The sequence below is a fragment of the Natrix helvetica genome (genome assembly GCF_964273705.1).
Source record: "Natrix helvetica genome assembly, chromosome: 16".
Lineage (NCBI taxonomy): Eukaryota > Metazoa > Chordata > Lepidosauria > Squamata > Natricidae > Natrix > Natrix helvetica.
Window position 1 is genome coordinate 5,867,465 of NC_138563.1, and position 24,986 is coordinate 5,892,450.

At 46.0% G+C, this 24,986-nt stretch overlaps 3 protein-coding genes and 1 long non-coding RNA gene across 10 annotated transcripts in view; 2 read left to right on the top strand and 2 right to left on the bottom strand.

The window, feature by feature from the left end:
- Nucleotides 1-480: 480 nt before the first annotated feature.
- On the bottom strand, nucleotides 481-4,015 carry LOC309400082 (UPF0696 protein C11orf68 homolog). Its single transcript, XM_081968401.1, has 2 exons — nucleotides 3,699-4,015; nucleotides 481-1,967 (listed from the first exon to the last, which is right to left on the bottom strand). The coding sequence occupies exon 2, from the start codon at nucleotides 1,950-1,952 to the stop codon at nucleotides 1,215-1,217; it is 738 nt and encodes a 245-aa protein (XP_081824527.1). The 5' UTR covers nucleotides 1,953-1,967; nucleotides 3,699-4,015; the 3' UTR covers nucleotides 481-1,214.
- Nucleotides 4,016-6,161: 2,146 nt separating this feature from the next.
- On the top strand, nucleotides 6,162-19,109 carry DRAP1 (DR1 associated protein 1). Its single transcript, XM_081968642.1, has 7 exons — nucleotides 6,162-6,359; nucleotides 11,141-11,213; nucleotides 12,707-12,800; nucleotides 14,496-14,618; nucleotides 15,376-15,466; nucleotides 17,569-17,657; nucleotides 18,827-19,109. Exons 1-7 carry the CDS (start codon nucleotides 6,318-6,320, stop codon nucleotides 18,978-18,980), a joined length of 666 nt encoding a protein of 221 aa, XP_081824768.1. The 5' UTR covers nucleotides 6,162-6,317; the 3' UTR covers nucleotides 18,981-19,109.
- LOC309400231 lies at nucleotides 18,968-19,689 on the bottom strand. Its single transcript, XR_014176637.1, has 2 exons — nucleotides 19,590-19,689; nucleotides 18,968-19,392 (listed from the first exon to the last, which is right to left on the bottom strand). It is a non-coding gene; the product is annotated as an uncharacterized lncRNA (long non-coding RNA).
- Nucleotides 19,666-24,986, top strand: part of PELI3 (pellino E3 ubiquitin protein ligase family member 3) — an 18,482-nt gene continuing 13,161 nt past the window's right edge. For 2 of the 7 annotated variants that reach the window (XM_081968632.1, XM_081968634.1), the window contains exons 1-2: nucleotides 19,806-19,874; nucleotides 20,852-20,918. The gene's annotated coding sequence lies outside the window, so the exon portion shown is untranslated. Of the gene's footprint in view, nucleotides 19,691-19,805; nucleotides 19,875-20,792; nucleotides 20,919-24,890 lie in introns of those variants that run through there. The other 5 variants (XM_081968636.1, XM_081968635.1, XM_081968633.1 and 2 more) reach the window with 5 other exon arrangements.

Here is a 24,986-nt window from a genome sequence, read left to right on the forward strand (position 1 = left end):
GTCCACCCATCTTAAAGCAGGCTGGCTGGGGGATTCTGGGAGTTGAAGTCCACCCATCTTAAAGCATACCGGCTGGGGGATTCTGGGAGATGACATCCACCCATCTTGAAGCCTGCTGGCTGGGGGAATTCTGGGAGTTGAAGTCCTCCCCTCTTAAAAGTGACTATGGTTGCAAAATCCTGCTCTAGAACTCCCTGCTTAATACAGCAGAGGTGTGAGAGTCAGAGATCCAATTTCCACTTCCCCGTTCAGTTTTTACCCTCTTCTTCAGCCCATTAAAAGCTTATAATTCAAGAAAGTTTAAGTTCTCTCCATGCCAAAAGCATTAGGGCCCCTTTTGCTCTCTCTGCTCCTGAAACAACCAAATGTTCAGAATTTCTCCAAACTTTTTGCAACCTGGGTTCACACCTCAAAAGGTGCTTTTTCGAACTTGGGTTCATCTATAAACACCAAAAAAGCAAACTCTCAGAAAGAGGGGAGGAGGGGGAAGAGAATGCCTTTTATTTTCATTCTAGTTGCAGGCGAATGCAGCCAAGAACCACAATAATAATAATAATAATAATAATTCAATGGCAAAATTCTGAGCAGAAGAGCGGAAAGAAAAATTAATCTACCTTTTGGCTTAGCCTTTCCATTTTCACGCCTCCATCAAAACTACTCCCCCGCCACACACAATTCTTCGATGCTGCCTTTGGATTGTGATTATCTCTCCCCTCAATAACCCCCCCCCCAAAAAAAACAGTGGTGGGATCCTGCTGATTTAACAACCAGTTCGTTGATCGGGGAACCGGTTCGCTCTCAGCTGATTGTTGGTTCGCTCAAACCGGCTGAACTCTACCCCAATTTCCCGAGATTGGCAGAAATTAGACAACAGCAGCAAATCAAGTCTTTCTACTGTTGGCCTGCTGAAAAAGATGGGTAGAGATGATCTGTTCGGCCGCTTTTTGCAATAAAAGCTGATTGCACAAGTTTGTGCGGCACGCACAGTTAGTGGTTTAACGGTAAATGCAAATGTCCACTAGTGTCACAAAGCTCCTCGGTCAGAACGAAGCGACCCATGACGGAGGCAGAAATCCCATGGATGCAGCCCACCTGCATTGGGCAAATCTACCTCCTCTTGAGTAAAAGAGAGTCCACACTGCATGGTGGGACGTGTAGTCCCCAGCCTTCGTGAAGTTTCCTCTGGGAGTCTCGCGCGTTGCGGAACGGGCGTTTTAAGTCACTTCGCTGTTGCTGACCTTGTTAAGGATACGGGAGCGGCGGGGGACGCACTCCAAATCGAAGCGGCTTTCGTAAATGGTGGGGCAGAGATGCCAGCGGTTGTCGCGGTAGATGCCCAGGTAGGTGTAAGCATCGGGCTTGTAGGATAAGAGGCACTTGACCCCCGTGGCCCGGATCACGGAATCGGCCACCAGCACTTCCTCTTCGTTGGTGAAGTCTTCGGTGTACACGCAGATGACGTGTTTGCGGTCCGAGTCGGGGCAGCAGGGGCTCACCTTGGCCACCCCAACACGCCCTTCGAGGACGGCCCGGGCAATGCCGCACCAAGCGTGGTCCACTTTGAAGCCACTGTCCAGGTGCATTAGCCACTTGCCGGTCAGGACACGTCGGTTAAGGGCCAGCTCCTTGATGGACTCAAAAGTCACGTGGCGCCCGCTGAGCTGTAAACGTTCCCAGTCTTCTTGAAGGCCTACGACGTCGCCAGACTCCGGGCAGAAGCTGGGGCCGTAGATGGCAATCCAGCCCACCGGCTCGGTGTTGCACTCCGGGTTGCCATAGCGAGAGACGCGGGACGGCTGGTAAGTCTGGAGCCATTCCTCAAATTCAGCCTTGGGGGTCTTGCGGGCGTCAAAGACCACCCAGGAGTCCATGTCTGCGGCCATGGCTTCGGCAGCCAAGTCCTCGCTGGCAAAACTGCCGTCCTTTCCCGTCTCGTCATGCTGGCAAGCCATGGTTTGGCAAGGCACCTGATGGGGGAAAAAGTCAAACAAGGAAGGGATCAACCCACTTCATGCCGCAGCTGGAAGCCGAGTCTAAATTGGCACTTTCTACAGGTAGTCCTCGACTTGCAACCATTTGTTTTGTGACCGTTCGAAGTTACAATGGCACTTAAAAAAAATGACGTGACTGTTTTTCACAACTAACAACCATTGCGATATATTCATGGTTGTGTGATTAAAATTCAGGCTCTTGATAACTGACTCGTATTTATGACGGTGGCAGCATCAAGCAAGGAAGCCAGATTCACTTAACAACCGTGTGACTAATTTTAACAACTCCAATGATCCACTTTAGCAACTGTGGCAAGGAAGGTCATAAACGGGGGCAAATCTCACTGAACAAATATCTCACTTAGCAACAGAAACGTTGGGTTCAACTGTCACAAGTGGAGGACTACCTGTATTTTCAGTTTAACCTGGGTTTCCACAGCCCAGTTCCAAAATATCAAGGGCACACCTATTGGCAGAAAGCTGTTGTAATTTTAACAGTAATAGTAAAAATATCGAAGGTTTTTCAATAATAGTAGTAATACATAACGACTTGTAATTATAGTAAGAATGCCTAGATAATCCAAACAATAGTAATCCCTAATCTCCTAATAAAAATGCCCAAGGTTTTCCAACAATAATGAACACCTAAAGTCTTCCAACAATAGTAATAATATTGAGTTTCCTAATTGTAGTGGCAATGCAGAGTTTCTCAGTAATAATAGTAATAATATCTTACGTCTAGTAATGCTTAGTCTCCCTATAATAGTAGTAGTAATGCCTATACTCCTAACAGTAACACCTAAGGTTTCTCAATAATAATAACAGTAATAACGTATAAAGTCTTCTAATAATGCCAAAACTCTCACAATAACACTAAGAATGTCTGGTCTACTAATCATTGTATCAGTAATACTGCCTACTTTCTGAATAATAGCAATAATATCTAACATCTTTTCATAATGGCATTAATACTAATACAGATAGGCCTCAACTAATAATCACAAATGAGCCCAAAATTTAGGCTGCTAAGTGAGACAAGTGAGTTTCGCCCCATTTTACGATCTTACATCACATGACCACGGGGATACTGCATTGGTCGTAAATTTGAAAAATGGTCATGTCGCTTTTTTTCAGTGCTGTAATCTCAAGCGGTCACTCAACGAACTCTCATAAATTGAGGACTACCTGTAAAATTGCCTAAAGTCTCCCAATAATAGTAAATTATTAAATACTTTATTACTGTTATTAGACTTTACACATTAGTAAGATTGTTGGGAGACATTAGGCAATTTTACATTAATTTAACGTTAATGAATTAAATACATGAAGCTTCCCAACAATAGGACTAATGCCTAAAATATCCTAATAAAGTATTGTGCATTTTTGTCGTTGTTGTTATTATGAGACTTCAGGCATTAGTCCTATTGTTGGGAGAGTTGATGCATTTAATTCATTAAGCTAATGCATTAAATATTTCAATATATTAAGAACAGTTATTGTGGTCATAATAAGGCCAGAAATCTCCCAGCTTGGGAACACATCACGTCCTTTAAAGAGCCTTTCAAAACATACATATCTATATCTCCCTCATTTCTCTTCCCTCAGACTGCCCCCCCCCCTTCGCTCTCTTACAGCTCTTCGGCACGAGAAAAGTCACATAAAAATAAAAACCACAGCCAGGGCGGGGATACGGCACCGTCGTCCTACCTTGCAGGGCTGCGGTGAGGCCAAGCGGTCAAGGAGACGCCACGGCTTTTACGGGATTACGACGGTCGCCATTGGTGAGGACCCATTTCAGGCCGGACCTATTTTCAAGCCGGTCCAGGGCTGGAGGGGAACCGAACAACTTTCCCCCTCCCCCGCCAACCTCAACACCCCAAACCCGGCTTCGTCTGCCACAACTGGGCCACACGTTACCGTCGCAACGGCCCGGAGCAAATGGAAGTACGTACGGGCGCACCCCGGAAGTGGATGGGGGACAGATATAGTTGAGGGACCGGAAGACCTATGGAACGAAAATGAGGCCTGCGCTACTTTTCCCCTCTATTTTTGCTATTTCTAGGCTCCTGCTTTTTATTATATTACTTCCATTTCCTCTAAGCGTTACTTTTTTGATGTTTCTCATGATTAATTTGCATATTTAAAAATTATCCATTTCGCCCGAGCATAAAAGAAGGGAGGCCGCCATTTTGGTCTCGATTCTCTACGGGCGCTTGGAGCGTCGCCCGCTCTAGGATTTGACACGCCCTCTATGGATCAACCCACCCAACCCATCCGTCTGTTTCCAAAGGAAAGGGAGTCACTTCCGTTCCATCACGGAAGTGACGAAATGCAGGGGGTTCACGATGATGCAACCTCAGTGTTTCCCTATTACAGTATAGCAACTTTAAAGAAATGTGAACTTCAACTCCCAGAATTCCCTTGGTCACACCTCTTAAAGTTGCTATGGTTGGGAAATGGTAATAGGTTAAAATCCATGTAATAATTCCTTATTTCTCTGCTCTGGGAAGCCAGCCGAAGGCAATATAACACATCTTCCTGAAATAAATAATACGAGTAAAAATCCAAATATTATATAAATAAATAAATATTGGACAATTCTATTAGAATAGCACATTCTCATTACCCTAGCTTCAAACTATTATTGACTTGGTTATCAAATCACCCAATTTTCTAAACTCACTGCATGAACTTGAACATTTAGTTTCATTTACTTTATTGTCATTGCACCTCCTACAATGAAATAAAATGCCATCTTCAGTGTACATTATAACTATAAAAGTAAAAACAAACACATCCTTCACATGCTACCGTATATAATTGAAAATCCGATATTGCATTAATAATGCACTATACCGTAGAATTCAATATAGTTACTGCCCTGGAATAGAAGCTGTTTTTCAGCCTATTTGTCCTTGTTTTATTGTCCTGTACCGTCTGCCAGATGGTAATAATTCAAAAAAAGGGTGGCCAGGATGAGATGGATCTTTAAGGATGTTTAAAAACTCTCTTAAGGCAGCGGGAGCTATAAAGCTCTTCCAAAGAGGGGAGAGGGTAACCCATGACCCTCTGGAGTGCTGTCCGAACTGCTACTGTGCAATTGGCAAACCAGACACAGGTCCAGTAAGTTAAAAACGTGCTAAGGATCCCCAAAATATCAAACCAAGTTAAAAATCAGCTAAGCATAATATATTGTGGAAATGCATTCCCTCGCTTTTAACTGATTTAAGAGTTCAACGATGCGTGGTTTGGGATGTGTTTGAGACATGGATGATTGCTGAACATATCAGGGTGACATGTTACTTAATACAGGTCATCCTCCATTTATGACCACAATTGAGCTCAAAATTTCTGCCGTTATGTGAGACAGCATTAAATAAATTTTGCCTTATTTTACGATCTTATTATTCTGAGGAAAAGAAGAAGGAGAATGGAGGAGGAGGAGGAGAGAAAGGGTTGAACTAGAAGACCTCCAAGGTCCCTTCCAACTCTTATGATTCCGAGGAAGAGAAGGAGAATGGAGGAGAAGGAGGAGAAGGCGATCAGGGGTTAGAGTAAAAGACCTCCAAGGTCCCTTCCAACTCTTATTATTCTGAGGAAGAGAAGGAGAAGGAGAATGGAGGAGGAGAAGGAGAGAAGGGTTTGAACTAGAAGACCTCCAAGGTCCCTTCCAACTCTTATTCTTCCGAGAAGAAGAATGGAGGAGGATGAGGATAAGGAGATCAGGGGTTAGAGTAGAAGACCTCCAAGGTCTCTTCCAACTCTTATTCCGAGGAAAAGAAGGAAAATGGAGGAGGAGGAGAGAAGGGGGTTAGACTAGAAGACCTCCAAGGTCCCTTCCAACTCTTATGATTCCGAGAAGGAGAATAGAGGAGGAGGAGGAGGATAAGGAGCAAAGGGGGTTAGACTAGAAGACCTCCAAGGTCCCTTCCAATTCTTATGATTCCGAGAAGGAGAATGGAGGAGGAGGATAAGGAGAGAAGGGGGTTAGGCTAGAAGACCTCCAAGGTCCCTTCCAACTTTTGTCATTCTGTTATGTAATGCAGGGTTAGCTTTCCAGCTTCTGGCTCCCCAGGCCCTCTGCACATGCTTAGAGGAGGCCTCCCACCCTTCCCTCCTCTCCCCCCTCCTTCGCCCTCCCCTTCCCCTCCGGGCCTCCTTTCTGCTCAGGGAGACGGGCGGCGCTAGGGCCGCGCGGAGGCGTTCGGGGCCGGCCCGGGCGGCTCCTCCCCAGGCGGCGGCTGCTGGAGCCTCGTCCGGTGCGGGGCTCGCGCGACAGGCCCGGGCGGAGCGGCCGCTGCAGCCGCCGGCGCGACGGGAGCCGCCATGCCGAGCAAGAAGAAGAAGTACAACGCCCGCTTCCCGCCGGTGAGAGAAGGAGGGGGCGCCCCCTCCCCAGCCTCGGAGGGAGGGGGAGAATCGGGGGGAGGGGGCTCATTGCAACCTGGGGGGGACCCCCTCCTCCTTTTGCAGACCCTTCCCCCGCTTTGCAACCCTCTCTTCCCCTTTTGCACCCCCCTCCTCCTTTTCAAGCCCCCCTTCCTCCCCTTTGCAGCCCCCTCCTCTCTTCGCAAGCCCCCTCCTCTTTTTAAAGCCCCCCTTCCTTTTGAAGCCCCTTCCTCCTTTTGCAATCCCCCTTTTAAAGACCCCCGTTGCTCCCCTTTGCAACTCCTCTTTTTTGCAACCCCCCTCTCCGGCTTTGCATCCCCCTCCTCTTTTTCCAATCCACTTTGCAGACCCCTTGGCAACGCTCTTCTCCTTTTGCAACCCCCCTTCTCTCCCCTTTTAAAGCCCCCTCCCCTCTTTTGGTGAGGCCCTCTTCTCTTTTTGCAGCCCCCTCCTCTTAGTACAGCCCCCTTTCCGCCTCTGCAACCCCCTCCTCCTTTTGCAATCCCCGTTCCCCACCCCCTTTGCATCTGCCTCTCCCCCTTGGCACTCCCTTCCCTTCGCCTTGCAGCCCCCTCCTCTCTTTTGCAGTCTTTCCAGGATGGCCTTTTTTGCATTCAGCAACACCCGGAGGGGTTTCCCTCACCTCCCCCCCCTTCCACTTCTCCAGAATGATGAGCCCCTTCCCCATTGTCCTTCCTTGGAGGAGGGGGGTCACGAAAGCCAGCCCCCTCCTCATCCCCATCCTTTCTGCAACAGCTGTTTCCTGCTTCCATCTCTGGGTTTTAAGCCCCCCCACTTAGCAGAAACAGATGTTGGTGACTCTTTTGCAATTGGAGGGAGGGGAAGACACCCCTTTCCCTCTTCCTCCATCCCAAGCTGAGCATTGCCCCCCCCCTCCATGAAGGGTCTTCCCAGCAACACCATAACTTGGTTTGTTGTCTGTATTGTAGGTAAACTATGGCTTATGGCTTCCGGATAAACTTTGGCCACTTCCAGATGTGTGTTGTTGAGTAACCTCTGTGATTTCCTAGACAGCAATAGCATTGGTCAGTCTGGCTGGGGATTATGGGCGTTGCAGCCTGCGATGGCGAGGAGAGATTATAGTATAAAGTCATAAGGTTATAAGGCCCACTGCTGTTTAAAGTCTCAAATTATTTTGATCATTTTTCATCTTCCTTAGGCCGGCTTTTCGCAGTATGATTACAGTGATATTTTTATTTTGCTATAAATTAAGACCCTGAAAATATGTTGGTTTTACCCTTGGGAGTTTTTACATGCATGCATGCATGCATGCATGCATACATACATACATACATACATACATACATACATACATACGTATATATAATCCTTCCACCACATGCTTAACCATTTCTTCCTTCTTGCTGATAGTCTTTGACTTAACAACAATTCATTTAGGGACTGTTCAGACTTACAACAGCCCTGCAAAAAGTAACATTAACGTTATATATCCTTTTCACCCTTAACAGCCATTAAAACACCCCCGTTGTCAACTAATCAACATTCAGACACTTGCCGACTGACTCGCCTTTATGACGGGATCACTGACTCACATTTATGACGGGATCAAGGGATCTCCTTTTGCGACTCTGTGACGAGCAAGGTTGATGGGGAAACCAGATTCACTTAACAACCAGGGGGGACTAACTTAACAACTGCAGCAAGAAAGGTTGCAAAATGGGAGCCAAGCTCACTGAGCCACTGTCTCACTTAGCAGCCTACATTTTGGTCTCGGTTGTGATCTTTTTAATATTTTTATTTCCACTAGCTTAATTTTGTGTTCTATTTCTCCCATTGGGAAACGTTTATTTCCCGTCCTTAAGATGTCATGATGGCTGTGTATTAAACTATGGTTTGCTTTAGCTATGGTTTATTATAGGAACATAATAGGGTTGATTGGTGGTTTAGCTGTTACGCCGAGCTAAGCATTCGGTTTGTCAATCATGGATCGTGCCATCGCCCCCGAGTTGTGGTTAAGTCAACAAACCTAGGTTAACCCGTAGGCCTTTATTTAGAGAGAACTTGGCTCTTCTTCATTCAGCCTACTTTTTCTCTTTGTTTGTTCATCTGTCTTTGTTGACACTCGCCTTAAAATAAACACACTTGCAGTATCTGTGAGCAGCTTTGTTGCATTTTGTATGCCAAAAATATTCCAATATTAGCTTTTACACCTGTGTTTTCTGGAGGTATATGAGAATTTTTTTCCTCTAGCTAATGTCTATCAAGATTCTCAGTCATCCAGGTTCTACTTGTATCAAAAGTGGTTTTCTATTTTTGAAAAGAGCAACTGAGCTGATTTTTCATCGAGTTGGTATTGTGACTTACGACCCCAACGGAGCCCAAATGATCGGTGGCTAAGCGAGACATTTGTTCAGGGAATTTGGTCCCGTTTTCCGACCTTCCTCGCTGCTAAGCGGAGGGCTACCGTTGTTAAGTTAGCCAACATGGTTGTTGAGTGAATCTTGACGTTGCTTGGCAAAAGGTCATAAAAGGAAATCACAGGATTTCGGGACGCAGCGACAGTCATAAGTATGAACCAGTTGCCATGTGTCCAAATTTTGATCAAGTGAGCATGGGGACGTAAGTATGGAAAACGGTTGTAAGTCACTTCTTCTGTGCCGTTGTAACTCTGAACGGTCACTAAATCAACTCCTGTAAGTGAGGAATTTCCAATTTTAGAGAAGATTGAATTAGGATTGCTACTTTTCAAACCGTTCGTTAGCAGAGGTGAAATGCTTTTTTAAAAAAAGTTTATTATGAGATTAAAAATAAATAGAAACCAAAGAGAAAGAAGGGAGAAGAGAGGTGAAAAGAAAAATAAATGAAGTGACTTTCAATTTTTTTCCAAGGCCGTAGGAATAGCCTTAACCTTCCGCTTTATATTTCTAGCTATTTCAAACCATTTCTATAACAACGCAGTCAGTCCGGTCATCCTAACCTCAAATCAGAGTTATATTATTTATTTTTTCAGTCTCAAGGACAAATTCCAGAAACAGTTTCCAAATAGGAAAAAACAACAACACAAGATTATTTCTTTTAATTAAAGACAATTTTGCCATCTCTGCCACTACCCTGGCCTTTATCTTCCATTGTGGGAATCAGAGACAGATTAACAGAGTTGGAAGGGACCTTGTAGGTCATCTAGTCCAACCCCCCCCACCCCACCCAAAGCAGTTAGTCTTCCCAGCATTGGACAGACAGACAGACCTTGGCGTATGACCGCAGTTGAACCCAACACTTCTGTGCCTAAGTAAGACAGTCGTTAAGTGACTTTTGCCCCATTTCCCAACCTTTCTTGCTGCCGTCATTAAGCGAGTCACTGCCGTTGTGACGTTAGTCACACGGTTGTTAAGTGAATCTGGCATTCCCATTGATTTTTCTGGCCAGAAAGTCACAAAAAGAGGATTAGGTAACCCCGGGGGCACTGCAACCGTCATAAATACGAGTCAGTTGCCGTATTTTGAATTTTAGTCGCGTGACCATGGGGATGCTGGAACGGTTGTAAGTGTGAATAATGATCCCAAGTTTACTTTTTTCAGTGCCGTTGTAATTTTGAGCGGTCACAAACCAAGTGATTGTAAGTCAAGGCTACCTGTACTTAGTTTAGCCTACTGGTGGTCCTCGATTTACAACATGCTTACGACGGTTGCAGCCTCCCAGTGCGTCGCGCGATCCGCTTTTGTGACCTTCTGACATGCAGTCTCAAATGGGGAAGCCAGATTCACTTAACAACCAGGTTACTGATCAACTGCAGTGATTCACTTAACGGCTTTTGGCAAGAAAGGTCATAAAACGGGGCAAAACTCACTTAACCAATGTCTCGCTTAGCAACATAAATGTTGGGCTGAATTGTGGTCGTAACTCGAGAACTCCCTGTATTATGAAGCTTGTTTATATTGTTGTTGTTGTTAGTTGCAAAATCATGTCCAACCCATCGCAACCCCATGGACCACGTTCCTCCAGGCCTTCCTGCCCTCTACCATCCTCTGGAGCCCATTGAAGCTCACGCCGACTGCTTTGGGGACTCCATCCAGCCACCTCCTCCTCTGCCGTCCCCTTCTTCTTCTTTTGCCCTCCATCGTTCCCAGCATGAGGCTCTTCTCCAGGGAGTCCTCTTTCCTTCTCATTTAGTGGCCAAAGTCTTTGAGTCTCCTCTTCAGGATCTGGCCTTCTAAAGAGCAGCCAGGGTGGATCTCCTCTAGGACTGACCGGTTGGATGGCCTTGCAGTCCAAGGGACTCAATGCAGGAGTCGTCTTCTCCAGCGCCAGAGTTCAAAGGCCTCAATAGTTCATATTGTAAAGGTGAAGGTTCCCTTTGCACATCTGTGCTAGCCGTTCCCGACTCTAGGGGGTGGTGCTCATCTCCGTTTCAAAGCCGGAGAGGCAGCGCTGTCCGAAGACGTCTCCGTAGTCATGTGGCCGGCATGACTCAACACAGAACGCTGTTCCTTTCCCACCAAATGTGGTTCCTGTTTTTCTACTTGCATTTTTTACATGCTTTCGAACCGCTAGGTTGGCAGAAGCTGGGACAAGTGACGGGAGCTCACTCCGTTACGCGGCGCTGGGGATGCGAACCGCCGAACTGCTGACCTTCTCTGATCGACAAGCTCAGCGCCTTAGCCACCGAGCCTCCCAGGCCTTAGTTTATATTGTAGGTCCCGAGTTTATATTGTAGGACCAGTCAATAAAACATTTTGTCTCTCATCTCCCCATCCTCCCCCCCCCCTTACATTTGAAAGGCTCGGATCAAGAAGATCATGCAGACGGATGAAGAAATTGGAAAAGTGGCTGCTGCTGTCCCAGTGATCATTTGTATCCTCTTTGTCCTGCCTGGGGTGGGTGGGTGACGGGTGGGAGGTCTTCTCTTCTTTGGGACTTCAGATATTCTAGGACGGTAGCGTCCTTGGTGCTCTCTGAGTTTGATGGGTTTTCTTGCAAACGTTTCGTGACCCAACAAGATAACATCATCAGTGCTAAGAGGGAGTGGGGATTGTGGAGTGGGGGGTGAGGACGAGGAGGAGATGATGATGATGTGATATTATTGTAGGATCTTTGATGCCCTCGGAACTTGGTTATTTCCTTGCAAACATTTCATGACCCAACTAGGTAACATCATCAATGCTAGAAGGAAATGGGGATTGGTTGTGGGGGCGGGGGGAGGAAGAAGGATGATGAAGAAGAAGAAGAAGGAAAGGAGGGCGGGAGGACAAAGAAGAAGGTGATGATGATGATAATGTAGAAGGACGAAAACGGAAAACATTATAAAAATAACAGAAACAAAGGCAGAATATAAGGGAAAAACCAGCTGGGTGACAGATTAAATAGATGGAAAAGCAAAGCTTTGCACGGAGGGCACTTGAAAGGAAAATGGGAGGACAACTTGACATGGACATGCCTTAAGATGGGAACTATCAAGAAAGAAACGGAAGGTTTAATCCTGGCTGCTCAAGAACAAGCACCGCAAACTAACGCCATGAAAGCGAAGATGCAAAAATCCACCGACAACCCAAACTGCCGACTTTGCAATAACAAAGTCGAAACTGTTTCACGTTTTTAATATGTGAATGCAGCCAAATCGCACAAACTGATTACAAAGCTAGACATGACGACTTGAGTTGCTAAATTAATCCCCTGGTCATTCTGTCAAAAAGAAGAGAGACCTGTATCCAGAAAGTCATGGGAACATAAAGTGGGAAAAAGCTACCGAAAATGAGAAGGTGAAGATCTTGTGGGACTTTCGAATGCAGACGGATCGTCATTTGAAACACAACACGCCAGATATCACGGTTGTCGAAAACCGAAACGTACAATGTATTGATATCGCGGTACTAGGAGACGCCAGAGTCGAAGAAAAAGAACTGGGGAAAAAAAATCACGAAATATCAACCATCAGCACCAGTCAGTGGTATTTGTGATGCATTTTTGAATGTTCAGTTGACTTTGAGTATCATGTTTAATGAATAAAACATATAGAGGGGCCTTTGATGGTCTCTGAGCTTGGTTATTGCCTTGTAGACCTTTCAGGACCCAACTAGGTAACATCATCAGGGCTAAAAGAGAATGGGGTTGCAGAGAGGAGGGGGACGGTGGTCTCTGAGCTTTTGGGTTTCCTTTCAAATGTTTCACAAACGAACTAGGTAACTTTATCTCCGCTCTTAGACAGCATAACTCTACTCCCTTCTAGTACTGATGACATTAGGGTAGTTGGTAAAGCCGTTATTAAAATCATCTGATCATTTGATTGGAAGAGGAGAGGGGGGGAAATGGGATCATTCTTCCTCTTCTCCTTAACTCCGATCCCGCAGCGCGAGCACTGGAGCTGTTCCTGGAATCGCTGTTGAAGACCGCCTGTCACGTCACCCAATCCAGGAACGCCAAAACGATGACAACGTCCCACCTGTGAGTATTGGCTGCCGCCCCCCCCCTGCCCCCCTCTTCTCAGGGCAGAGCTGTTCTGACCGAGGCTTCCCGAGAGCATGAAGCCAACTCCTTGTCCCATAATAAAAAACCCCATTTATTAATTGACTGTGAATTCTGCTCATTCACATTCAGCCAAGTCTTTCATGGGAGGATTTACGGTCACAGACCTTATCTGGCTTGGAGAGCTGCCAGGCCGATCTCTGCAAAACTTGGCCAGGAGTCTTGGAGAGTCAGGAACCAATGAACTCCTGCAAACTCCACTCCCCTTTCGCTCCTCTTTTATTCCCTATTCATCGTCCACCTGCAGCCTTACTCCCAAGTCGGCCCCTGTTCTTTAGCTGTTCCCTTCGTCTGGCAGCTCTGCGCATGCGCACACTGGGAACAAGCTCCAGCTGTTCTTCTGCCCCCACTGATGTCTGACTCCGAAGGCAGCTGATAACTGTCAGACGGCCCTGGCCCCCTCTGCCTCCGACACAGAGCCTTTCCCAGACTCCAAGACTGGCCCATGTTCCTCCCCAAACCCCTCATTGTCCGAATCTGCCACTGGCCACTGGCGGGCCACAACCAGAGCCCTCTTGCTCATCAGAATGGCTGCCATGGTGGCAGGCCTTGCTGAGCTCCAAGGACTGGAATATCAGGGGGTCTCCCTTCTTTATAATCATAAGGACTAGAATCTTGCCTGAGGCTTTAAGGAGAAGGGCACTTGGTTGGCTGGAGAACAAGGCAACGCATGCCGTTTTTCTCAGAGTCCATCTCCAGAATTAAGTATATACTTACAAGTGTAAGCCACAGAAATTTGGGGCTCAAATGTAGTCGTAGATGTATTTATGATGACTATGACTTATGATTTATCACTTAATATCACTTATGTATACTGAGAGATTAAGCACCGAAGACAAATTCCTTATGTGTCCAATCACACTTGGCAATAAAGAATTCTATTCTACTCTTTTCTATTCTATTCATTTTACTATTCTATTGTTATTCTTGTTTCTATTTCTTTTCCTCTTTTATTCTAATCTCTAATTTTCTGTTCTGTTTTCTGTTGTTCTGGTTTTTTGTTTTGTTTTCTGTACTATTTTTTGTTCTGTTTCCCCTTCCATTCCATTCAACTCCTTTCCATTCCATTCTGTATCTATTCTATTCTCTATTCCTATTCTATTCTATGTTTCTATTCTCTATTCCTATTCTATTCTATTTTCTATTCCTATTTTAATTCCTATTCCTATTCTATGCTTCTATTCTCTATTTATATTCTATTCTATGCTTCTATTCTCTATTCCTATTCTGTTCTATTCTCTATTCCTATTTTAATTCCTATTCTATTCTATTCTGAATTCTGTTCTGTTCTATTCTATTCTATGCTTCTATTCTCTATTTTTATTCTATTCTATTTTGAATTCTATTCTATTCTATCCCATTTTCTATTCTATTCTACGTCCTCTTCTATTTCTATTCCATCTGTAATAACAAATAATAAATAAACGATTGGGAAATTAACTATTCACCGACACAGATGGACGCCTGAGGGCATCCCAAACCCATTTCTCCTCTTCCAAACCCAGGAGCCGATCTCTCCAGATTCAGAAGCAAAACCCTCCCCTTTCCCACCTGGCCAGGTTGGGGGCGTGGGGGGGGGGGCATCCAGGTAACCCAACGATGTGAATTTTGCAGGAAACAATGCATAGAACAGGAGCAGCAGTTCGATTTCCTCAAAGATCTCGTGGCTTCGGTACCCGACATGCAAGGTGACACCGAGGACAACCACTTGGAAGGCGGAGAGAAGGTTTCCCGTCGGTAGGTCACGGAGATCCACCCGAAAGATCTGATGGATCCTGGGAACACCTTCAACAAGCGAGATGGGGGAATATAGATAAGCCCTCGACTTACGACCGTTCGTTTAGGGACCGCTCGGAATCAGGAGTGAAAAAAATGGCATGATTCACTTAAGAACAGCAGTGATTCACTCAACAACCCGGGGCAAAATAGGTCGTAAAATCAGGCATGATTTAGCTAAGAATTCCAGTGATTCACTTAACAACCGGGGCAAAATAGGTCGTAAAATCAGGCATGATTTAGCTAAGAATTCCAGTGATTCACTTAACAACTGGGACAAAAGAGGTCGTAAAATCAGGCATGATTTAGCTAAGAATTCCAGTGATTCACTTAACAACCGGGGCAAAATAGGTCGTAAAATCAGGCATGATTTAGCTAAGAATTCCAGTGATTCACTTAACAACCGGGGCAAAATAGGTCGTAAAATCAGGCATGATTTAGCTAAGAATTCCAGTGATTCACTTAACAACCGGGGCAAAATAGGTCATAAAATCAGGCATGATTTAGCTAAGAATTCCAGTGATTCACTTAACAACCGGGGCAAAAGAGGTCGTAAAATCAGGCACGATTCACTGAACAAGTCGCCTTGCTTAGCAGTGGAAATTCGGGTCCCAATTGTGGACATAAGCCAAGGACTACCTATAATAAAAACCAAACCTCTGGCCTACCTTTTTTAAAATATATAAAACCTTATTTTTCCCCCCCTCTTCTGCGGCAGGGGCCGGAAACCTGGCAGTGGGCGGAGGAACGGTGGCACGGCAGGGAAAGGAAAGGATCCGAAGCAATCCGGCACAGACTCGGAACAGGACGTAAGTTGGCGGCCAAACGTGGCGTTTTCTCAGGCGTGGTTGAGTGGAGCTGCATGTAATGCAATTGGCTTATTCTGGGGTCAGACTGGTGATGCAAGGAGCATTATTTTCCCAGAATGCTCTGGGTCCCTTTACCCCTGTGCTGACCTAGGCTCCCTGAAAAAGCCCGAGGCAGAGTCCTGCTCCCGACAAAAACCCCTTTTATTAAACGGATGCCAATTCCTCTCATTCGCATTCAGCCAAGGCCTGGCAAACAGTCTTTCAAAGGAGTATTTATGACCACAGACCTTATCTATCTTGGAAAGCTGCCATGTCAATATTTCCCAAATGCAAGGAAAGACTCTGGGCACAGAGTCTCTGAGATTCACGGACAGATCTCCACACTCCTGAAACGAATGAATGAATGAACGAACAAATTGTTTCCTACAAAAGCCCACTCCCCTTTTGCTCCTCTTTTATTCCCTCTGGGAGGGGCCATTCATTGTCCCCCTGCAGCCTTCCTCCCAAGTCGACCCCTGTTCTTTAGCCGTTCCCTTCGTCTGGCAGCTCTGCGCATGCGCACACTGGGAACAGGCTCCAGCTGTTCGTCTGCCTCACTGATGTCTGACTCCGAAGGCAGCTGATAACTGGCATACGACCATGGCCTCCTCTCTGCCTCCGACACAGAGCCCTCCTCAGAGCCTTCCCCAGACTCCAGGACTTCCTCCCCAACCCTCCTCACTGTCCGAATCTGCTGCCAGCTCTGCTGGCCACTGGCGGGCCACAACAGGTCCAACGGAGCGATACAGGAAGTAGTAGCTAACCATCCTCAATTTGTTTTCATGTTAATTCTCCTTTTTTCCCCCGTTTCTCGCAATGTCCTGCTTTGGTGATGTTGCCAGACAAAAGCCCCTCAGCTGGGCATCTGGAGCCAGGCCAAACATGTCCCAGAATTCGCAGCAGCAGCCGTGCAGTTTCGGAACCCTGGGAATTTAAGCCCACCCCTTGCAAATATCGCTTGGGGGACTTAATTCCCTAACAGGACTCCGTTCAAGTCTGCCTTCCTTCTCTGAAATGGGACCAACAGATCGATTAAGAGTTGGAAGGGACCTTGTAGGTCATCTAGTCCAACACTCCCCCACCCCCCCCGCCCAAGCAGGAGACCCTACACCATTTCTGACAGAGAACAGTCCAGTCTCTTCTTGGAAGCCTCCAGGGATGAAGCTCCCACAACTTCCAAAGGAAACTTCTGTTCCATGGATTGATTTTTCTCCCTTTCAGAAAATTCCTCCTTATTTCCAGGTTGAATCTCTCCTGGATCAGTTTACTTCCATTCTTCCTTCTCTGGCCTTCGGGTGCTTTGGAGAATAGCTTGACCCCCTAACTCCTCTCTGTGGCAGCCCCTCAAATAGTGGAAGATGCTCTCCTATCTTCCCTGGTCCTTCTCTTCCCTAGACTAGCCATGCCCAGTTCCTGCAACCGTTCATCCTATGTTTTAGTCTCCAGTCCCCTAATCCTCTTTGTTGCTCTTCTCTGCACTCTTTCTAGAGTCTCAACCTCTTTTTTATAGTGTGGTGACCAAAACTGGACGCAGGATTCTAGGTGTGGCCTTACTAAGGGCTTTATAGAGGGGTAGTAGTACCTCCCTTGATCTTGATTGTATCCCTCTGTTAATGCAACTTAGGATTGCATTGGCTTTTTTGGCTGCCGCCGCACACCGTTGAGGCCAAAATTTGAGTGAGTTTTAGTTTTATGACTTTTCTTGTCAAATTTGTGAATCCCTGTCATTGTTAAATTTGTAACACCGCTGTTAAGCGAATCTGGCTTCCCCATTGACTTTGCTTGTTCAGAAGGTCGCAAAAGGGGATCGGTGACCCCGGGAAATTGCAACCGTCATAAATACGAGCCTGTTAACCAAGCGGCTGAATTTTGACCAGGGAGATGTTGCGACGATCACCAGTGTAAAAATGATCCTGGGTTTGCTTTTTTTTTCAATGCTGTTGTAACTTGGAACGGTCACTAAATGAGCCTTTGTGAAGTCGAGGACTACCTGTATAGAGGGGGTTGGACTAGAAGACCTCTACGGTCCTTTCCAACTCTTGTTATTCTGTTTGTTTTGATAGGATGATTCGGAAGAGAGTGAAAGCAACGGAGAAGAGGAAGCGTTGCCGATGATCCCGTCTACACAACCCGCTACTATACATCTTCCTCCGTAATTCACAATTTCTTCTTTTTTTTCTCCCCTTCTTTCGTATCGGTTTTGGAACACCTGTGGGTGTTTGTGACAAGGAGAAAGCCCCCCGACTTATGGAGCCCAAACATTTCTGTTGCTAAGCGAGACCCTGGTTAAGTGGCTTCTAGACCACGGCGTGACCTTTCTTGCCACGGTCACTAAGCAAATCACTGCAGTTGTGAAGCTAGTCACACGGCTGTGAAGTGAATCTGGCTCCCCCCTTTATTTGGCTCATCAGAAGGTTGCAGGAAAGAGGTCACATGACCGTGGGACACTGTGACCGTCATAAATATGAATTAGTTGCCAGGCGTCTGCATTTTGATGACGTAATGATGAGGGATATTGCAATGGTCTTATGTGTGAAAAATAGCCACAAGTCACTTTTTCAGGGACATTGGCCCAAAGTCTCCTAGTTGGCTTTCATGCCAAAGGTGGGACTAGAACTCACCATCTCCTGGTAATTGCCCCAATCTCCTCTAGTCTAAGGCGGGACTAGAACTCTCCGTCTCCTGGTGATTAGCCCAATGTCCTCTAGCTTAAGGCAGGATTAGAACTCGCCGACTCCTGGTGATTGGCCCAATCTCCTCTAGTCTAAGGCGGGACTAGAACTCTCCGTCTCCTGGTGATTGGCCCTATCTCCTCTAACCTAAGGCGGGACTAGAACTCTCCGTCTCCTGGTGATTAGCCCAATGTCCTCTAGCCTAAGGCGGGACTAGAACTCTCTGTCTCCTGGTGATTGGCCCAATCTCCTCTAGTCTAAGGCGGGACTAGAACTCTCTGTCTCCTGGTGATTGGCCCAATCTCCTCTAGTCTAAGGCGGGACTAGAACTCGCCATCTCCTGGTGATTGGCCCAAAGTCCTGTAGCCTAAGACAGGACTAGAACTCACTGCTTCCTGGTGATTGGCCCAAAGTCCTGTAGCCTAAGGCAGGACTAGAACTCACTGCTTCCTGGTGATTGGCCCAAAGTTACTCATTCGGCTTTCCTGGCTAAGGCGGGACTAGAACTCACCGTCTCCCACTTTCTAACCTAGCACCTTCTCCACTAGACCAAACAGCTCTTTTAATTTGAATGCCCTAATATCTCGATTTTCAGCTGGTGGTGCCTAAAACGAGGCTGATCCTTCTCTCTCTCTCTCTCTCCTTACAGAGCCCCTGCACCCTACCTCCATTTTACAGCCCCTCCCATACCCGCTGCCCCCTTGCCTGTAGCGGCTCCAACAGGAACAGTCCCGGTTGCACTTCCGCTTGCGTCATCGATCGGGCCGGTCCAGGCAGGAGAAGAGGAAGATTATGACTCTTAACCCCCACCCCCACCCTTCCCAGTTCCGTTTTCACTGCTGCCATTTGGGGTGGGAGGGGGGGTTGGTGGGGGGAAATCACAGGGAGTTTGAAAGGGGTTGTTCTTAAATTTATTAAAAAAGAGAAAAGTCTTGGAGGCAATTATGGGATTTTTTTTCCCCCCCACACTTTGGAATGGCAGAATGGACCTACCACCGTGTTTCCCCGAAAATAAGACTGGGTCTATATATATATAGACTTAATCAGAAAATAATCAGAAAACGGAGGAAAAATTAGTATATATATATAAGGAGGAGAGCCTGTGGCTTAGTGGCTAAGATTCCTGCCTAATATGTAATACAGCCCAGGTTCAAATCCCAGTAAGGGTATGGCTAGCTGATGAGAGCTAAATAGCTTGAAATAGATCTATACTCCCTTTATTTATTTATCAGCACAAATACAATGTGTGTCTGTATGTGTATAACATACATACATACATATATATATACATACATACATACATACATACATACATACATACATATATATATATATATATGTTTTATTTGTGCTGATAAATAAATAAAGAGGGACTAGTATAGATCTATTTCAAGCTATTTATATACACACACACACTAATTTTTGCTCCGTTTTCTGATTATTTTCTGATTAGGTCTTGTTTTCTGGGAAATACGGTACTAAATGCATCCAAAGATCTTCACTTATTTTCGGGGTAAGGCAAAAAGGTAAAGATTCCCCTTGCACATCTGTGCTAGCCGTTCCCGACTCTAAGGGGCAGTGCTCATCTCCGTTTCAAAGCCGGAGAGCCAGCGCTGTCCAAAGACGTCTCCGTGGTCATGTGGCCGGCATGACTCAACGCCGAAGGCGCACGGAACGCCGTTCTCTTCCCACCAAAGGTGGTTCCTATTTGTCTACTTGCATTTTTACGTGCTTTCGAACGGCTAGGTTGGCAGAAGCTGGAAGAAGTCACGGGAGCTCACTCCGTTACGTGGCGCTAGGGATTCGAAACACCCAACCTCCGACATATTATCAGCATCCTGAAAAATCATGCTATGGCTTATTTTCCAGTTAGGTCTTAACTTTGGGGGAAATAATTTTCGTCCTTGGCTTAACAGCTGCCGTTGAGGCCAAAATTTCCTGCTGTTAAGGGAGGCATTTGCTAAGGGAGTTTCTCCACCGTTGTTAAGCGAATCAGGGCAGAGGCTAAGTTAGTTCCCACCGTTGTTCAGTGAATCTGGCTCCCCCACTGCTTGCCAGAAGATCGCCAAAGGGGAAATCACGTGACCCTGGGGGTACTGCGACCGTCATAAGTATGAACCAGTTTTCAAGCATCTGAATTTTGATCCAACAATCGGGGAACCATGCTGCAACGGTTATAACTATGAAAAAGAGTCCTAAGACACTTTTTCAGTGTTGCTATAAAACTTAAGATTAGTCACTAAGCAAACTTAGGTCGTAAGTCAAGGACTGTACAGCTGTTGTGATGGGCCAACTTGTTTTTCAATCGAGCCAGCGTTCAACTTGAGAGGCGTTTTCCCAGCGGGTTAAGGAAATATAATGACTCCTTTTGCACAACGTGTTCAACCTGTTTTGTGGTTTGGCCCGGTTTCCACGTTCACAAACAGACTGAACCCACAACTCGCTCAACCGGCTAACTTTGCGACCGACGATAAAATCCAGAGGCGGGAGGGGGAACGGGGATGGGGGGGGAATCGGCCTGATTAAAACTACAAACACGACTTTCATTTTAACTCCCGTCTTTCTAAACTAGGCTTTTTCCTGACCTCCACATGGATCGATTAATGACCCCCCCAAAAAAATCCCCTTTTGCAAATTTTCTCTCCCTTTTTCTGGACGGCTTTGTTTTGTGCAGGTAGTCCTCACCTTACGACCGCAATTGAGCCCCAGATCTATGTTTGCTAAGCGAGGCGTTCCATCCAGTGAGTTTTGCCCCCGTTAACGATTGTTAACTAAAATCACTGCCGTTGTTAAATTCGTCACATGGTCATTAAGTGAGTCGGGTGTTCCCCCCCCCAATTTTTTTTTTTAATTTTGCTCTTCAGGTCGCAAAAGGGGATCGCATGATGCTGCGACTGTCATAAATACGACTCCGTTCTCAAGCATCCGAATGTAAATGATGTGACCATGGAGTGGTCATAAATGTGAAAAATGGTCATAAGTCAAGTTTTTTTCAGTAACTTACAACTGTCACTAAATGAACCGTTGTAAGTCAAGGATTACCTGTACAGCGGTCCTTGACTTAAGACAACAGCCACTTGTTTAGTGTCCGAAGTTACACAGTGGCTGGATGAAAAATCACCAAATTTGTTTGCTGTTGGGGAAAAATGACTTATGACCAGTCCTCACACTTACGACCGTCGCAGCGTCCACACAGTGACCTGATCAAAAATTTGCTCGCTTGGCAACCGGCTTCCGTCGAGCAAAGTCAAGGGGAGGAGCCAGATTCACTTAACGACCGCAGCAATTCACTTAATGACCAAAGCGATTCATTTAACAACATTTGCATGTTTCAAGAATATAAAGGAATGTTAGGTTTTTTTTTATTTAAAGCAATACTGAGGAAGAGATGAATTACATTTCTGGCACAGTAATCATTTGTTGAGGGCACGGATCTCCCTTGAATTTTTTATAGCTGGTATAGCCCCCCCCCCCCCCCAAATGTCAGAAATTACAATACAATGCAATACAATACAATAGCAGAATTGGAAGGGACCTTGGAGGTCTTCTAGTCCAACCCCCTGCCTAGGCAGGAAACCCTATACCGTTTCAGACAAATGGCTATCCAACATCTTAAAGACTTCCAGTGTTGGGGCATTCACAACTTCTGTTCCACTGATTAATTGTTCTCACTGTCAGAAACTTTCTCCTTAATTCTAAGTTGCTTCTCTCCTTGATTAGTTTCCACCCATTGCTTCTTGTCCTGCCCTCAGGTGCCTTGGAGAACAGCTTGACTCCCTCTTCTTTGTGGCAGCCCCTGAGATATTGGAAGACTGCTATCATGTCTCCCCTAGTCCTTCTCTTCATCAAACTAGACATGCCCAGTTCCTGCAACCGTTCTTCATATGTTTTCGTCTCCCCTAATCCTCTTGGTTGCTCTTCTCTGCACTCTTTCCAGAGTCTCTGCATCTTTTCTGCATCGTGGCGACCAAAACTGGACGCCGTATTCCAAGTGTGGCCTTACCAAGGCCTTATAAAGTGGTATTATATTAACCCTTCGCGTGATCTTGATTCTATCCCTCTGTTGATGCAGCCTAGAACTGTGTTGGCTTTTTTGGCAGCTGCTGCCCACGGCTGGCTCCTATTTAAATGGTTGTCCACTAGGACTCCGAGATAAGACAACTTGAAAGCAAGCAGAGCTGTGGGGCTGTCATGTATCCATTGCATGTGTGGGTACGCAACCACTTTCAGTACACAACAACACAAAGATTAAGCCATCACTGGACTAACTGATTCCCACCCTGGAGGAAAGAAGGTGGCAGAGATGGCAAAATTGAGTTTAATTAGAAGAAAACTAATCTTGTTTTCTTTTCTACTTGAAAACGCCTTCTGGAATTTGTCCTTGAGGTTGGATAAAAAAATTATATAACTCTGGTTTGAGGTTAGGATGACCAGACTGACTGCGTCGCTATAGAAATGGTTTGAAATAGCTAGAAATATAAAGCAGAAGGTTAAGGCTATTCCTACGGCCTTGGAAAAAAATTGAAAGTCACTTCATTTATTTTTCTTTTCACCTCTCTTCTCCCTTCTTTCTCTTTGGTTTCTATTTATTTTCAATCTCATAATAAACTTTTTTTTTTAAAGCATTTTACCTCTGCTAACGAACGGTTTGAAAATTAGCCATGCTAATCCAATCTTCTCTAAAAATTGGAGACCCAAAATTGGCTGCAACTGATCCAATTACAGGTGGTCCTCGAGTTACGAACACAATTGTTACGGCCAAAATTTCTGTTGCTCGGCGAGATAGTGGCTAAGTGAGTTTGACCCATTTTACGACCTTTCTTGCCACAGCTGTTAAAGTAAGGACTCACTACAGTCCTTACTTTGACATGGAGTCTGTCTTGATTTGCCCTTGGGCCATATCAAAGGGCAAAAGTCCAGAAACAAATTATTACTCCAATTTGATAAAAGCAATTTAAAATGGAATTGGAATGAAATACGATTTAAAATGGAATTGGAATAAAACACAATTTAAACTGAAATTGGAATAAAATACAGTCTAAAATGAAATTGGAATAGAATACAATAATTTAAGATATAAAGTATGATAAAATTATATTTCGGTGTCAAATCTACCCCAATCATTCCCACTGCAGTCGTTAAGTGAATAAGACAGTTGTTGAGTGAGTCTGTCTTTCCCGCTGGATCGCAAAAGGAGAATCACATAACCCCGGGACGCTGCAACCATCATAAATACCTATTGCCAAGGGTCTGAATTTCGATCACGTGACCGCAGGGATCGGCAACGGTGGTTAAGTGTGAAAAACAGTCATAACATAAGTCACTTTTTTCGGCACCGTTGTAACTTCAAATGGTCACTAAATGAAACATCGTCACCTGTACTTAGCTAAATGTCAAAAAGAGACAGTTTTCAAGCATTGCCCACTTACCGACAGTTTCCCTAAGTCCCCGTTTAATACCCGCTCCAAATACAACTGCTTGATCTTATGCTCCGTAAGGATGGCCTGCTGGAGGTGGCCGAAGAGGATGGATAGATGCAGCCGTACAAGGACCAGAGAAAATTGGGTTAATATAATCAACATAAACCAGAATAATGCTTCATTCACAGTTTGGCATTGATCAACTCCCGTTCTTTATTAAATAAATTAAAAAATGAGCTCCCAGAATTCCCCAGCCAGCCTGGTTGAAGAGGCGTGGATCTCGATTCCCAAAATTCCCCAGCCAGCATGCCTTAAGATGGGTGGGCTTCAAGTCCCAGAATTCCCCATTGTTCTGACCGAGGCTTCCCGAGAGCATGAAGCAAACTCCTGGTCCCGACCCCCCCCCCAAAAAAAAACTTATTAATTGGCTGTGAATTCTGGTCATTCTATCCATCATCCATCCAGCCATCCAATTTCCTATTTGGATGGGTGGATGGATGGATGGACAGACAGATTAGAGAGAGGATGGACGGACGGATAGACATTAGAGAGAGGATGGATGGCAGACAGATTAGAGAGGATGGATGGATGGATGGACAGACATATTAGAGAGAGAGGATGGATGGATGGACAGATGGATAGACAGACATTACAGAGAGTGGATGGATGGATGGCAGACAGATTAAAGAGGATGGATGGATGGACAGATGGACAGAGACGTTAGAGTGGATGGATGGACAGATAGAAAGGATGGATGGGCAGATGGGCAGACAGACATTAGAGAGAGTGGATGGATGGATGGCAGACAGATTAGAGAGGATGGACAGATGGACAGACAGATATTAGAGAGGATGGATGGATGGATGGATGGATGGATGGATGGATGGACAGATGGATAGACATTACAGAGAGTGGATGGATGGATGGCAGACAGATTAAAGAGGATGGATGGATGGACAGATGGACAGAGACGTTAGAGAGAGGATGGATGGACAGAAGTTAGAGAGAGAGGGAGGATGGATGGATGGATAGATAGAGACAGACAGACAGCTCTCCAGGGATGGAGGGATAGATAGACAGATTCCCCTTCCCCAAGGAAGCTCACCACCAGCCCCTTCCCCTTTCTGGATGGGGAACGGGAGGGTGGCCAGGTCCTCCCCCCCTCTTTCTTCTCTGCCTTCACAGCGCGGGGGGGGGGACACGGGGAGCGTGGGGAGGGGTGGGGGGGCTGCGTGGATTGCAGCCTCGCATCGCCGGGAGCGGAGCGTCGTGGCGGGGGGGGGGGGCGGGCGGGCGGAGGCGATGAATCTGTGATCCCGCCCGGCGTTGGAGAAGCAGCCGCGGCGATCGGGCTCGATGGTGAGGTCTCCATCCGACGCGAGCGGCGGA